At 36.3% G+C, this 17,159-nt stretch overlaps 1 protein-coding gene across 1 annotated transcript in view; it reads right to left on the bottom strand.

Moving 5' to 3' along the window:
• The window catches only part of Cln7 (CLN7/MFS domain-containing 8), a 111,518-nt gene that overhangs the window by 32,169 nt on the left and 62,190 nt on the right, over window positions 1–17,159 (bottom strand). Inside the window, exon 2 of the mRNA XM_069840540.1 lies at window positions 1,752–1,902. Coding sequence (XP_069696641.1) covers window positions 1,752–1,902 — 151 coding nt within the window. The remainder of the gene's footprint in view (window positions 1–1,751; window positions 1,903–17,159) is intronic.

The raw sequence follows: 17,159 nt of genomic DNA, 5'->3' as shown, positions 1-17,159 counted from the left end.
TAATTGGAGACATAATTACGGATCTATTTAATAATTAATTTTTCTTAAACTGTGCTTTTCAGGGACAAACTACGTATAACGTTTCACGTATGATTTCATCTTATGCAACATGCAAATTTTCACAGCCTCTTTCGAGAATAAAGGTTATCATTTCGTGTTATTTTTATTTTCAAATAAGGACGCATTAATATTTAGTAAAAAAAAAGGATTAGGGGCTCTTGGTTACAAGATTAAAGTTAATTTAGTAGATGCACACAATTCGTCGACTTTAGAACCCATTTGCGGGTCTCAGGCCTACTAATTTTGCTTTGGTTTACAACCCCCAACCCGCGCCAGATGTTTCCTTATGGAAAAGAGAAATCATAGTACGGTATATCTTAAAACCCTTACCTGAGATGAAGAAAAGAGATATATTTTCGGATTCAGTGCACATCAAACCATAAGAAATACACTGTTTACTCTCCCATAACACGCTGTCTCCGTAAGTGGCGCGTGGAAGGACATCGGCAGACGGTCAAGTTGCCGCTTTATGGTTAAGGAAATAATCCAGTCATCCAATACAATTATTAAACACAGGTAGGGTTAGTTTAACAGAAGCTGTACTATTGATCCTAATGATTGTCTTGTTAATGCTGAGTGTACTGCTAACACGGAAGTCGATTGCATCACAAAAGTAACTCATGCGCACTCAAATAATGATAAAAATTTTATTATCACTTCATCATAAATAAAAAAACATAACGTGTATACATCAAAATCATTAAATCAATGGCTTGTTCAGTCATCTTTTGTTTTATAGAGTGGTCTACATTTTTCGTTTTTGAATTTGTATTTATATTCAGCAACTAAATTTAATAACCGTTATCTGTAATATGAGGAACTAAAGGCTCATTCACAATGAAAATTAAACTTAACGTAAGCTCTAACTTAAGAATGTAAACGTTACAGTAAAATCAAGAAGTCATACCATCATTCACGATGGGGACATAAACATAACAGCAGACATACTTGGTAACCATGGAAACATAACAACGACGCCATTTCCTCATATTCTGTCGTATACTTCAGCGCTCCACGATTGTGTTCTGTTTGCAAATCACGTAAGCATAAGCATGAAAGTTTGGAGTTTGCAAACTTTCATGTTAACGTCTAACGGAAATGTTTATGTCAATTCTTATGTGAATCATTGTGAATGATCCCATTTGGTAGCCTGGGCGCAAACTTCAGTGTTTATGTTACGGTTATGTTTAATTTTCATTGTGAATGGGCCTTAAGGATTGTGACAACGAATGAAGTAATATAGTAGCATCGTGGTGATGGTGATGGTGGTGGTAGTTGTGTTGGCGATGGTTATGGTGATGGTGGTGATATTGGCGATGATAATGGTAGTATACTCATACTGCTAATTATATCAAGGAAATTTCTAAGGCGTTCTCATTTCATTCGTCGACCTGGTTGGCGAGTTGGTATAGCGCTGGCCTTCTATGCCCAAGGTTGCGGGTTCGATCCCGGGCCAGGTCGATGGCATTTAAGTGTGCTTAAATGAGACAGGCTCATGTCAGTAGATTTACTGCGGGACAAAATTCCAGCATATCCGGCGACGCTGATATAACCTCTGCAGTTGCGAGCGTCGTTAAATAAAACATAACATTTCATTTCATTCACTTAAATATCCATTTGAAAGAAATTGTAATTACAACAATACAACACTAATAAAAATGCTAGCCTACAATAAAACAGAAGATGCTCACCTTGTCCAAGTAAGGCCAGACTCCGGTTAAAATGATACTGAAGCCCAACGACATGAGAAACATTGTGAAATAGATTATGCGTATTGAGATCCATCGTTCCCTCTTTTCCTGAGGAGTCTCCAAACCGTCGTGCTCTTCAGGTAAACTCCGTCTGAAATGAGAAATGTATAATACGTTATCCACGTGCAATAGATGCAGTGATCTTGTGTAGAGGGCTCATATAAACCAGCGATGTCATCCCGCTGTATTACGTCGTGTTCTTCAATTTCGTTCAAGCAATAGCACGCGTTCAAACCTTGCCTCCCCTGATATCCCTGTCCTTCTTAAGCTACGGTTTCGCTACGACGATCTTCGTCGAACGAACATCGCCGACGTTTGAAATCGCCAGCGGTCATCGTCAGAGAGTGGTTTCTTTACCGGCGAACTTCGTAGATGGATAGTAAATAGTTTTATATAGTTGACCATGCCTGATCAGCTGATAATATATGTGGATGACAATATGATAACGTTATAATATAAGTTTTGCCTTGAAAAACAAGTCATCATCATCATCATCTTCCTAACATGTATTAGGCCAAGTGGCCTGTTACGGTCTCAAACTAGAATTTGAAAAACAAGTACGAATCTTTAAAGTACAGGCAGTTAATGTCATGTTCAGAAATAGACATACAGAGGGGTCTTTTAATTCACTGATATTAAGACATCTTGAAAATTAAGTCATTTAATTAACCCACCAATTTTAAGGAATATTTCAGACTTTCTTCCGAACAATTTTATTTTGTCTTAAGTTCAAATGAAAATGATATTGTAAAATTATCCACAAAATTTATTCACAAACAATAAGCCCAGCTGAAAGGTAAGCATAACTTTAAGGTAAAAACCAATTATATAAACACTTTATTTTTACTTTTTACAATCTTTTTTTTTTTTTTTTTTTTCATTTAGGAGCATTTATTTAGGGCATAAAGTTACAAATAAAAGAAATAATGTGAGGAGGTTGTTGCACTTCTCTCCTTTGCTCGGAATTCCACTTCACTTACTATTTCACACTCTAACTTTTGCTTCAGTAGCTAAATCTGCCGCATCGTGTGTGTGTCCTTCAATTATGAATCACTTTACTCAATTGTATTAACAGTTCTGGTTGTTGCAAAATATAGATTTGTTATTGTTTACGTTGATTCTTCTTTTTGGCTCATGTCAATTAATATCTCATCTTCATTAGTGGAGAAATTGCAGAAAGATTTCTGTTTTACCGCCATTATGGTATGTATGATGTATAAATCACATGTTATTAAATGATAATTCATGACCTACTGTAATTTTACAGTTGGCTTCTCGGCGATGATCGCCAGGTTTTTGCCTCCAAGGCAAATGCCGACGATGTTCGTCGAGCTCAGCGACGTTCGTTGACGTTCATCGCCATAAGGAAACCATGCACATTCAAATCAACGGGACAGAATCCCAGCGAAGATCGCCAGCGATGATCGTCGGTGAAGATCGCCGTAGCCAAACCGTAGCTTTAGTCTTATGCTAGACGTCATAGGGGAGTACAAATTTAATACAGTGCATCACTCGACCTCATGCTAAAGAGTAAAGAGCATTGCCACAATATCCTCAATTACTTCAATGATTACAAAATAAAAAACTGTCTCAGAAATAATATAAACTAGTGGCTTGTGCAGCAAATGTTGCAAACTAAGTTCATTAGAAATACAAATAAATTTTTTTCAGATTCATTGTCGATGAAGAATAGGCCTACCAGTCACTTTAAAAGTTATTTTCTTCCTTAATAATGAAACATGCTCTCTCTGAATGGTTTTTTATGCCAAATACATTTCTTGAATCTATCCATCTTCAGTTTTTGAGTTTAAAAGCCAAAACGCAAGTAACAATGGCAGGACGATCAGTGGATTTTTCATGTGGGGGTAAAGCAGTAGTAGAGGTCATTGTGGATTGTAGGTGAGAGTTAAGAAAATGTCAGGTTTGTCATGCTTTCGAACAGTAGACATACAGTAGCATCTTCGTAAAGCTGCTGCATGTTTCGTGAACTACCTTGAAATATAGAGGGCAGAATCATTTTATCTGCTGAAATGATCGGAGACTACAAAATCTTGTAGGCCTCTTTTTTTATCAGTAAGTAATACGTTTTGGTCTTTCCTTAGGAAATGTAATTTTTGCGCTCTCTCCAGACAACACTGGGGAGAATCACGCATATAAATATCCACACCACACCGCCATTAAATATATGAAAGAGACCTACACCACTTGATTAATAACTATGTATAAAAATATTTCATTTTTAATAGCAATAATTTTAACTTACGTAAGTTTTGTAGTTTTTAGTAACATATACTGCATATATTATACAGTCGTCACTCAGTAAATTATACAAGTGAAGATCTGATTTAAGATATTCTCTACGTCTATTATATAACCCCAAAAGGTTTTCAGTTTCATATCATCATTAATATGTATATTAGTGACAAATACTCGTACCATGGCACTAACTATAATAATATTTCACTTTCAATGGTGATAATGTCATCAAACCACCTCAAGTTTCGTAGTTTTTAATATTCAGTAAATTATTTTTAACAAGTCTTGAAAGTTTGAAACAACTGGATAATACCCACGGCAGATCAATGTCGATAGTCGACGTTACTCGCTGGCCACTAGTCACCAGGCCGTACCGAGCCGTGCCAAACAGAACACAATCGAAATGGTGGTAGTAAAATTCGCGACTATATTCTTAAATAATTCACTGCATTAGTCAAGTGCAAGACTTCTGGCTTCTGTTGCATTCAAACAATTATAAAATACGATAATTTGGTCCAGGGACCATCCGTTTTTGATACAAAGATAATTTGTTTGGTTTGTTTCTTAAATAAAATTACGAAATGGCGTTCCTGTGCTTAACATTTAATAAAAAACGAAATATAGCAAAACTGTTTTGTCCCAAGACTCTCATCTAAGTCACGTAATCTACTTCAATATGTTTGCCCGAATATATCTTGTAGCTAACAGTGGTGCTATCTCTCAGTAATGTTCAGAACGAAGGAGGTAGAGAGACAAAATAAACAAATTTCTCCCTCCAACGATGCCACACACCAACGTCGTGTTCTTATGTTGGCAAGATTGTGTATTTACTTAAATTTGGTGCTAAACGTAACGGCACGGTTCAAAAATACCGTGGGAATTCTCCAGTTTAGCGGAAAGTTTTTAATAACCAATTATAGAGATGTTATAAAAACCACACAAATGAAGATCGACATATTGTTGTCATTATGAGGTCACAGAATTTGCTCTCATTTGCTCTAAATATGTCAAATCCTGCAGGTCATGGCCTTCGTGTAATATTGCTTATTGTAGTGTGTGTATTTTGTTTTATTCTGAAAAAGCTATTAGTTCTCAAAACTGATGACAGATGGATTTTGAAAAATAGGAAAATTATGTAGGAAAATTGACATTTCACTGAAAACTACTATTTTTCTGAAAAACTTTGGGTTCCAAGCTTCAAAATGAGGGGTCATTTATTTAAATCCGTTCAGCCGTTTTCCCGTAATTTCCATTACCAGTTCAATATATATATATATGTATATATATATATGTGTGTGTGTGTGTTCAGCAGTATGTATAGATGTAAACAGTTTTTTCTTTCATGAAACTTAACAAATCTAGGCTAAGGAGTCCATGATAGACAATCATTTATGTTCAGTTTTAAGCTAACTTCTAACGTAATGATGTAGAAAATGTTACTGTATGACTAAGAATAAACGTCAAACGTCTGTAGCAAGTCCTTCAAGTGAGAAAAACGAACTTGTAATAAAAAAATATGTATCGACATTATAGACATTGCAATTGCAACAAATAAGCAATGAAATAAAATCTTAGAAAATAACTACTTTTTTTCTTATTTCCAATTTGTGTATGTAGGCCTATTTACGCACCAGAATTTCTTTCTTTGCTTCGTGACACAATATGATTCAAGCACAGTGGGCACTACATACTGTCTTCCCTTAGAGCAGCCGTGGCGAAAATGTAATCGTGCGCCGAGCCACTGTGTAACCTGCAACGTGCATAGCATCTATGGAGGGAGGCGGACACCCGAAGGAGAAGTGAAGCAACTGTCTGACTTATTAACGGATTTTCATTTTCCTTACGTCAAGCACTTAAATATAATTTTATACAGTATAAGGTTACCAACTAATGTTTAGTACGTTTAACGAAGAAAGAAATGAATAAGAAAACATAGGACACATTATCACAACCTAAAATTAACTGTCTTCAGAATGTCTCTGCGACAGAGTTTCAAAATCAGGAATTATGTCACTTACTGCCAGTCGTAGTTGATCACGAAGGTATTTGTCTGTCAGTCGTGATCTAAATTTGGTTTTTACTGTTTTCATTGTTGAAAATAATTTTTCACAAACTTAAGTTCCAGCGAACAAGGCTTCAACGGAGCAAGTGAAAGAACGAAGCTTCGGATATTTATTTTTTGACAAAGATTTGAAAAGTTCAACATTTGCCAAGTCCTTACAATCATCTAGCTTTCTTCTAACATCACATTGTAAGTAAATCTGTGAGTTTAAATTGAAGATCTAACCGCATTATTCGTACATCTGCTGAAAAAGAATCGACGTACAGAGATAATAATAATAATAATAATAATAATAATAATAATAATAATAATAATAAGTTAATAATAACACTTAACCTTTTAATCTTTCATGAGTGACATGTACAGTAGTATAATGCCGTTTTATGTTATACAATCGCTTTCCTCGTAATTACTTGTGAACAAATCATACATTTAATATTCTCATCATATTGGCAGCAAAAAATGCGTCCTCCCATCCTCCTTGAAACTTTCGTTTTGTAGAGGTACATGGTTTCGAGAGAGATATTGGGACGATACGCCACTCGCAGGTCAGAGGCAAATACAAATGGAACGGAGTTCGATTGCACTAAGTGAGAGGGTGGGGCTTGTGGGAGGTAGGAAGCAAGGGAAATGCGTAGCTATGATTGCGAGCCACAATGTGCTCGTGAGTCACATTTTCGCCACGGCTGCCTTAGAAGAAGTGAATTACTGTTAATTTATAAATAAATAGTCATAACATTGTAATTATATTTCACAAATATTTCAATTTTCAAATGTTTGTGCCTTATTCCTTTGTAGAAGTTGTAATATAAATACATTAAAATGTATTTACTACTGCTGATTATTATTGTGCATGACGTATCTCGGGCACTTCTAAATTCTCATATTTGTATGACTGCGATTTTCCCTACAACTACATTTTCTTACTTACTGTAACACTTTCTACACCCCTGCCTGAATGCTGAGTAGTCACACAGTTATATGCAGTCGTATACAGAGGAGGACGTGACATATCCTGTAACTTGGAAGTCATAAGTTGCCGTGCTGATTTGGTGACACCCATGGTATAAGCGATAAATATCTTTAGACAAACATATGTAAGACTTTATACGACAATATTGAAGTAAAGGCAAATGGGGAAAGTGAAAGTAATAATTACTATAGACTTTTATTTTAATAGGTTATTTTACGACCCTTTATCAACATCTCAGGTTATTTAGCGTCTGAATGATATGAAGGTGATAATGCCGGTGAAATGAGTCCGGGGTCCAGCACCGAAAGTTACCCAGCATTTGCTCATATTGGGTTGAGGGAAAACTCCGGGAAAACCTCAAACAGGTAACTTTCCCCGACCGGGAATCGAACCCGGGCCACCTGGTTTCGCGGCCAGACGCGCTAACCGTTACTCCGCAGGTGTGGACTATAGATTCTATTACAAGGTGCTTTTGAATACTATTCCAAATCCTTAGGCGATAGGGTAAGCTGCCTTGCTACAAGTAGTCTATATCTGATGGTAATCATGACTTTCAGAATTAGTCGTGTCGCTGTTATTTCCGGTAGGACTCCTTCCCTTTGTTTACGTCTTAGGACGTGAAGGCTCTATGAAGTCTAGGTAGGTAGTATCGTTCGCCATTTTTTATCTTTCCTTGCCGAGCTACCAGATTAGGAGTCTATTTGCATCACCGTTAAACATTATCATGTCGTAGCTCCTATGATAATAAATCAAAGACACTGTAATTCAGCAAATAATTGAGCGGCAAATAACGTCCTCGTGTGATTTCTGCGAACGCCAACGAAAGAGCCAAAATGGCGGGCGATTATATTAAGTATTTATCGAGCCATAGGAAATTCACTACATCATCAATAACGAATGACAAGACGCACACGTTTAAATGTAGCCGACCAGCAACGTGATTGGCTGCCGGAAATAAGAGCGACGGGACTTTAATTCTTTTGGACAAAATGCCTATAAACTAGGTGTTTGAGTTTACCAGGGGCGATTTCTCAGGGCATGCTATGCTTGCTGCGCAAGCCCAATATTTTCGTAGAATGTGTATTTCTCAAAATGGCGTTACGTACATTAAAATTTATTTTGATTTTTGGAATACTGTATAGGCGTAATACCATCCGCAGGTTGCACCGCAACAATTATCGCAACGCTTGCTCGTTTGTTGGAGCTACAGGAAAGGCTTAGAAATAGCGAGAATATGATGGCCCGTCCTAGGCGCACATGCTTCTGTTATGTGTTGTTTGAAGCTCTGGTCCAAGAGCTACACCAACGACTATTTAACGTTACACAGACCAGTATTGACAGCGGGAATGTGCTGTTATTTGCGAGTACAATGTAATTGTATGAGCGGAATGCATATTATGTTAGCTTCTGCATGTATTATTAATTCTTAAACATTAATTTGAAGTATTGCAATGAGTTCGGAATTGTGTGTCATTGAAACCTTATTATTAAATCCATTTTCCCGAAGGACTATTTAAGAGAAGACAGACATTACAGAGAATATGTGCGGTGCAGCTCAATACAACAATGTGCATTGGTTGGCAGGGTCGAAAAAAAACTAAATAAACTGTTTTGTTGGCCATGTTTGTTATATTACAGCGAACTTCTACATCTGATAAGCGAATATGATCCATGACTCATAATGATTTCATAATTATAAAATAAATTATTTATGTGGGTCTGATTATTTTTATTAATGATGAATTATTATATCCTCCCATCTTCCCCTATGAATAAAAGAGCAAGCCTAACTTTCGTGACTAGCATTCGCCCCTGGAGTTTACTTTCCAAACCCTTCCATTTGGTATCGGTTTTATTACAATGTCGTCTTTCTCACCGCGACATTCCCTTATGAAACAGACGGAAGGCCAGGAAAAACTGACGATGGCACGCCGGCACCACGTTCTACTTACTAGAAATGCTGACAAATTTGAACATTATGAAAATCTCTGAACCCGTTTCTTTTTGCAGCATCACAAAATCCGTTGTTTGTACTTCACATAAGGAGAAAGTAAAACAGCACAGCTGCATGTCAAGTCGTGCTGGCCGGGGAAAGTACAGCTATCGGCGCTTGACCTGCTCTAGTTTTATCCGCACACTTGTGGGGGACTTAATTTAATTGAGAGAGCACGCCCGTGAGTGATACAGCTGTCGCAGCCAAAGAAGCGACTTCTGACGCCTCTAGTGAAGAACGTGGAAGCTACAGGGCCAGAGCGCTGCGTTACGTAGCAGCATTAACTATCTTCTCTGACAGGAGGCATATACTATACTGTCAAGCGCGGATAGAAATATGACAACTGAGCTTGTTTTAAGTTATATCATGATTTTAATGTTGTTTTTAACTAGTTAATACCAGTGTTCACTTTGTTAACATGTTTTGCTCGACCTGAGGATCCCAATATGATTGGCGAAAACGTTTGTCATCAAAATATATGTAATGTTACTTTTGGTATAATATAGAATTTATATATTTCTCTTTGTTAAATATTGACTGAATTACATTCCGCTATTAATTGATATTGTACTTAACGGACCATCATGCCTTTGAAATTAACTGAGCTAAGGGTTATGTGGCAATGTCGTCTTCACTTGCCTTGCAGCGCCGGAAAAGCCAGTGACGAATTCAGTCCCTGTTGGCTGTTCCAAGCAGGCAGTGAATAGAAGGCAGTTCAAAATTATACTGAGGTCATTTCTCTGGCATTATCACCTTCATGTCATTACGTAGTTGATCAAGACTCACAAAACAAATATATCTACAAGTAAATTTTAGTTCCAATTAAAAATACTACTAATTATAGTTCACATCCACAATGACATTCAGCATTAAAACCAATCACCACCCATTTCTTCATCATCAACACTGTCATCGCAGTAAGGCGTGCACGATGACGCTTGGTTAGAAACAACTTTTTTATATTTAAAGTCAGCAGAATTTGATCTTTGGCCGGCGCGACGGCAGATAGGCTTATTTTACGAGGGCTATTCATAAAGTAACTTCAGTTTATTTTTCACAAACCTGTGAATGACGTTACAGGATTAGGTTACAATACGTTTGAAAGTATACACTCTAATTTATTTTTCCACATAGTTTCCAGTCACATTGAGACACTTGTCGTAGCGTTTGACGAGCTTTGAAATTCCGGAATCGTAGAATTCGGCCGCCTGCGACTGAAGCCAACCTACGACGCAGGTTTTCAACTCTTCGTCATCGTCAAAGCGCTTCGAGCCAAGTCACGTCTTCATGTGCATGAAGAGATGGTAATCGCTAGGCACCAAATCTGGGCTATAGGGAGGATGATCCAATACTTTCCAGTTGAACTCTTGCAGTTTGGTCGCAGTACGACGCGCTGTATGCGGCCGGGCGTTGTCATGCAGGAAAATCGCCCCAGGGTTCAACATGCCACGACGTTTGTTTTGAATGGCCCTTTTCAAGTTGGTTAGTGTGTTACAGTAACGCTCAGCGTTAATTGTGGCATTCCTCTCCAAGAACTCCACTAGCAAAATTCCTTTTGTGTCCCAGAAGACAGTTGCCATGAGTTTCGTCGTGGAAAGTGTTTGACGACACTTTGTGGATTTTTTCGGGGAGTGTGTATGGCCCCACTGCATTGATTGAAGCTTTGTTTCTGCATTCACATGCCGCACCCAAGTCTCATCTCCTGTCACAATCTGATCGAGAAAAGCATCACTTTTTGCACCTAGCGATTACCATCTCTTCATGCACATGAAGACGTGGCTTGGCTCAAAGCGCTTTGACGATGACGAAGAGTTGAAAATCAGCGTCGTAGGTTGGCTTCAGTCGCAGGCGGCCGAATTCTACGATTGCGGAATTTCAAAGCTCGTCAAACGCTACGACAAGTGTCTCAATGTGACTGGAAACTATGTGGAAAAATAAATTAGAGTGTATACTTTCAAACGTATTGTAACCCAATTCTGTAACGTCATTCACAAGTTTGTAAAAAATAAACGGAAGTTACTTTATGAATAGCCCTCCTAGTATCAATAAATGCGGTGGCTGAAAATTAATTTATCTACAGTAGACTCAAGGTCGGCGTGTTTAGACTTCTTAATGCTAGTGCGGTACTATTTAATTGATAAAAATTTTCCTTTATCGAACAAACAAGTTAATAAAATTAAATTCGTATTATTTGATAAAAGTGCGCCGTCTACGTGAAACCTAGAGTTCAAGATGACAAATTATGACTTCCATGGTAAGCATAGTTACCATATCGATTTTCAAAGCATTCCCCCCCTTAAAAGCATGTTTATTTCATATTAGTCCAGGACATATTAAATGAAGAAAACTTGTCTAAAAGGGACGAATTATCTATCAATTCTATTTTAATTATAGACCAACATTACAAGTTCCCAATTATTTTTTCCTTTCAGTGAAATAATCGTACAAAATTGCGTACGACATAGATTGCGGTCGTACCTCGTACAATTAGTGAAAATAGTCGTACGTATGGCAACCCTAAAGGCCCATTCACAATGAAAATTAAACATAACCGTAACATAAACACAGAAGTTTGCGGCCAGGTTACCAAATGGGATCATTCACAATGACTCACATAAGCATTGACATAAACATTACCGTAAGACGTTAACATGAAAGTTTGCAAACTCCAAACTTTCATGCTTATGCTTACGTGATTTGCAAACAGAACACAATCGTGGAGCGCTGAAGTATATGACAGAATATGAGGAAATGGCGTCGTTGTTATGTTTCCATGGTTACCAAGTATGTTTGCTGTTATGTTTATGTTCCCATCGTAAATGATCTTGATTTTACCGTAACGTTTATATTCTTAAGTTAACGCTTACGTTATGTTTAATTTTCATTGTGAATGAGCCTTAAGGGAAGTTAAAATCAGAGGAAGAAAGGAATCAAGAAGAAAGTAAGGGAGAAAGAAAGAAAAAGAAAATACCGCTTTCTAATCAAATACTTTATTTTTAGTTCTGATAACAGAATAAGATACCATATCCATCATCTGCATGTCCAGGTCAATCTTCGCTTATCGCTTTTATGGGTGTAGATGTTAAAAACAGAATGTGTGAAACTGAATTCTACATGACTGATAAGGTAAATGTTGCTTTATCTATATCCAAAGTAAAAACTTTTGAGAGTAAAGAGAGTACAAATACTACAAAATAATACTCTCTCTTTATGTAGACGTAGAGAGTAGACAAATACGCTCTCTTGTTTAGTGGGTAGCAACACAATTCACAGCCGCGGTTATTTCGCTTTCAGAAACTCTTAACCAAGATTCATACAACACCAAAATTAGAAGTATATAGAGATGGCCGATATTTCACAAACCGATATTTTGTCACAGGTATTTCTTTGTCACAGATAAGCCTGTGACTGATGACGCGAAATATGTGACAAAATATCGCTATCGAAATCTGCTTAGTATTCAGTACTCTGTGACTGATATTTTCTCCTCTGTGTCGTAGGTTTGCGCGTGCGCATGATATAATAACAGCAATCTGGCGGTAGTTTCTCCATCTTATTGTAAATGATGTAGTTATTACACGATTTAAATAATAACACCATTGGTTGCCAGTACTTAATCTTGTGTAAAATCCTGTCTCAACAACTGTTTTGTTATGTAATTATTTTCCAATGTTTTTCCGAATACTTATGTTTCATTAATTTTTATTCTCTGACTCAATATTATAATGTTAATGCACGACTTAAAATAATTTATCCATTATATTATATACAATAAAAAGGATCAATTTTTAAAACTATTAGGATAATCATATAACCTCAATTTCTCCATACCCAACTACATTTAAAAATGATCAACTGGTTCAATATCTATAATATAACCTCTTGGTACATGAGGTTAACTTTTGACATGTTACTGTTCAGTTAGGTAAGTATTTATTTGCTAATGATACATGTATATAATTTCTTTGTTGGATTTTCCCATATAAATCACTGATGAGTGGTGTGGATAAAGAAATCGTATTCATATTTCACTGCTCTTCAATATTTCCTGCTAATTTTTATCGGTGTGACAAAATATCGGTGTAATTCATGCTACGTATCGATATAAAATATCGGTGTGACAAAATCACCGATAAAAGTCACAGATATTTAATTTTCACAGTCACGGTTGTCACAGATACTTGAAAATATCGTTTAAGCTCATCTCTAGAAGTATATACAATATATTAAGATGAACGGAGAGAAAGAAAAAGAACCTTGTTGACCAAAGTCCAATACCAAAAACCGCGGATGTGGCCGGTACTTTCGTTAGATAAGAATGTACCTACCGTTTTAATTGTGAGTTCATTCTATGTAATATAAGAAATCACAAAGATAGTAGTTACAATTGAAGACCTCCCAGGAAAAAGAATAACGTCACATTCTTGAAATATGTGATGTAGCCTAGGTGGAAAAAGTACTTTTAAAGCATCCATGCGCAACAGTACATTCTAGCCATTTTTTGAAATAATAGGCTTTAGGAAGTCAAATACAGAACCAACGTCTCCTTATGTCGTTCCGTTTAAGCTTCTATACAAGTTAACGGAACACGTGTGATTTCATATCTTTTTATAGTATTCATGTAACATACGCTATTTTTTTCCGATAGTATAATCTGTGATTTAAAAAGATACTGCAATTCAAGTTTCAATTTCAAGAACTGCTTGTAGACAAAAAAGCCGCTTTCAGAACTAATGACTGTACAGAGCAGTGTTGCCAACACATAAATTGCATCCCCGTCAGTCTATCACTTGGAAATCCGTCAGAATTCGTCAAAATTAAAAAAAATTAAAACCCACTTAATATATCTATACACAAATAAACGCAATCTTGATAATAATAATAATAATAATAATAATAATAATAATAATAATAATAATAATAATAATAATAATTCATCCACATCATCTGCTTCTATTTCTGCAGTTCATGTGCTTTATTGGTCTACGCTACCCACAAAATTAAACAATTACAAATGACAACAGCTAAAAAAGTCAAAGGACGATGTAAATGGTTATTTCCGCCAGAAAATCCGTCACCCGTCAAAGCCATTCTTTTCCCGTCTGCTACATTGAAATTCCGTCAATTTCGACGGAATTTTCGTTCAGTTGGCAACACTGGTACAGAGCACCTGTGGCGGTTGACTCGTGGAGTTGATTCATAGATCATGCTAGTGACTCACTCTCAGCGTTATGACCACAACAGATGCAGGAAATCATTGTGACATCAGAACTTGCAGGATAAGACAGATAAGGCTACGCTGTTCACGATTGTTACTGATAGTGTCATAGGCAGGAGCGGCTCGTATTCAGAATGTGGGAGGAAGAGAGAGACGGAATCTAATGCGATGGCCTCACATCAACAATCATGCAACCAGTACGGCGGTAACATGTGGTCCGCATTTCAGCCGTGCGAAACAAGATTTTCTACTCACTATAGTTCTCGAAATCCTATAAATTTATATAAATTTCATGAGAAAATGTCTTCCGTAAGTGACTGTAACCAGAGTTGCTAAACTTTCAGATGGCAGATAGTAGCGATATAATCAATTTCCGTGACAATCTTCCAGTTCATTGAAAAACTGCGAAGGGATAAATTATTCTTCATTAGTTTCTCTAAAAGTGGAAATATAATTGAATCCTCCAATGTTAAAAGGAACTAAGTAAAAAAAAAATACAACTTTTCAGAAGAGAGAAAAAACATTGCCATTTTGAGTTTTATTTAGTAAAATAAATTATTGTTTTGTTATATTATTAGGGGCCTATTAAACACATTTTTTGACTACATCCCTAATGTTTCCGAACTTATATAACATTTTAAAATCAGGAGAAAAGTGAAAGTGCATTATTTTGACTTGGTTCCTTTTAATATTGGAGGATTCCATTATAATCGTACTGAAAGTACTTATCGAGTGAAACAGTGTTAACATTTAGGTAATTTTTTTCTGAGAAAAGTATTTATTTACGTCTAATATGGTATTAGAATTGCTTGCTGTACTCTAGCCAAGAAATAAGCTATTAAAATCTTCAGTTATATTAATTACACCCTGTATAACTCCAATCATACTGACTTAAACTATCACTGTCTACATTGTTACTCCTTCCTTTAGACATGCATCGTGATAGTGCTGTATTTTCACAATTGTCTCGTAATAATCTCTTTCTATCATCTAACATTATTTTAAATTCTTTGTATTTTAGCTTAATTCTGCTACATAGTTTGTATTTCAGTGTTTAATTAATAGTTCATAGTATTTTGTTTAATTCGTAAATAACTCTTGTAGGCCTATACATGTAACTCTTATCTAAATCAAATTGTTGAATTCTTTGTAAGTTCATACATATGTATGTATGTATCCTTTTTGCTGGTTGAGTGGAAGAGAAGGCCTTACGGCTTAACTATGCCAGGTAAAATAAATTATTATTATTATTATTATTATTATTATTATTATTATTATTATTATTATTATTATTATAACACATAGGAAAAGTCACAAAAATTACCTAACCGGTATATCTCCAAGTGTTTTCTTGAGGACGATATTAGTTTCTTAATATACATAGTCTGAAAAGTAACAAAAAATTGATCTCACAGACTAGAAATACTCGTAGCGGGATTTCAGTTATGGGGTCACAACGACGCTTTTCGAGAGCCGAACCTTGCACTCCGGCTTGCTTTGACTCATTGTGCGCCCTATAATTATATACGATGATAGTCCAAATACGGATTGTATGTAGAGACTAAGAGAATGTCAGAAAATAGAAAAGAACAGAGAATGCTGGGTTTGCACTGAAAAACCTGCCCCTGGGCAGAAAACTATGAATGAATAGCCCAAGTCCGACAGGTGGCCTGGATGATATTCGTGAATCCGATGCTGACAAGCTGGACCATCCTGCCTCAACTCTGACAGAGCCAGGTTCCATCCCCTAGGTACGAAAGCGAATAGGAGAGGATAGATAGCAAATGCAGTTAAAACAAAAGAACAAGAATTAAACGGGAAATATTTGGTAAATTAATATATTAACACTTAGACCTATATAAGGGCTATTCCATATGAAATCGATCAGTAAAAAACCTCGCATTTTTTATACTCTAATTTTTTCCCTATTTATACAAGGTGCTGAGGACAGTGCATTTTCAAAAATATACTATCGAAAGTCAAACGGTTTTCGTATTGTTGAGCGACAAATTTAGCGTATTTTAGAAAAACAAGCCTCTTTCAGCGCTCAGAACTCTGGAACCATTTACTGCAGAACATTGAACGGGAGCTCATTTTGAAGCTGACATTTGGTAGGTTATGATAAGAAGTAATCCTTATTTTTATTGTATACAGAGAGACAGATAATCTGATTTTACTTAGTTTTAGGCTTTTTGCCCATTTGTAAAAATGTAAAAATACATATTGAGAAAAAAACCTTGCATTATTAAGAGGGATTGGGCATTGTTTGCTTAGTGTCACGGCAATAAGTTTCGGGGGTATTAAATAAATTATTTTCACACGCCTAGACTTGAACGGCGCAGTACCGCAAGCACTGGCCGAGAGCTGAAGATAAGCGAGCATTGGGCGTCATTTTACTCCTGTGTTTATGAAAACTTGTCATAAAGCTAGCCCAGCCATGACTGCTAGACGACACATCACGTGTTTGTCTCCTGGCCTTGCTTGTCTCGACTACCTACAGTCAGCTGGTTAGTTCACGCGCGTACAATTTATTTTCTTTATTTGATATTTTCAATACTTTCTTATCAACGGTGCACCAGTAAAAAATACGTGTTTATTTGTACTTTCAATGCGGAATCTAACCATATATTTTAAAAATATTTTTTTTTCGTGGGCAAAGGTGTCTTAACCCTTTGTTGCCTGACGGTACTTAGAAGTACCGTGATTTATTTTGCATACTGGAAGACCTGGAAGAATAATAAACCGCCAGAAATTACGTGCAACCTGATAAATAAAATCCATCAAGGATACTGACAGTACTGTACATAGAAATACGACCTTTTTTAAAATGAAAAAAAAAATATATA

The sequence above is a fragment of the Periplaneta americana genome, chromosome 11 (assembly GCF_040183065.1).
Source record: "Periplaneta americana isolate PAMFEO1 chromosome 11, P.americana_PAMFEO1_priV1, whole genome shotgun sequence".
Lineage (NCBI taxonomy): Eukaryota > Metazoa > Arthropoda > Insecta > Blattodea > Blattidae > Periplaneta > Periplaneta americana.
The sequence above is the reverse complement of the archived record's forward strand: the minus strand, read 5'-3'. Positions and strand labels throughout refer to the sequence as shown.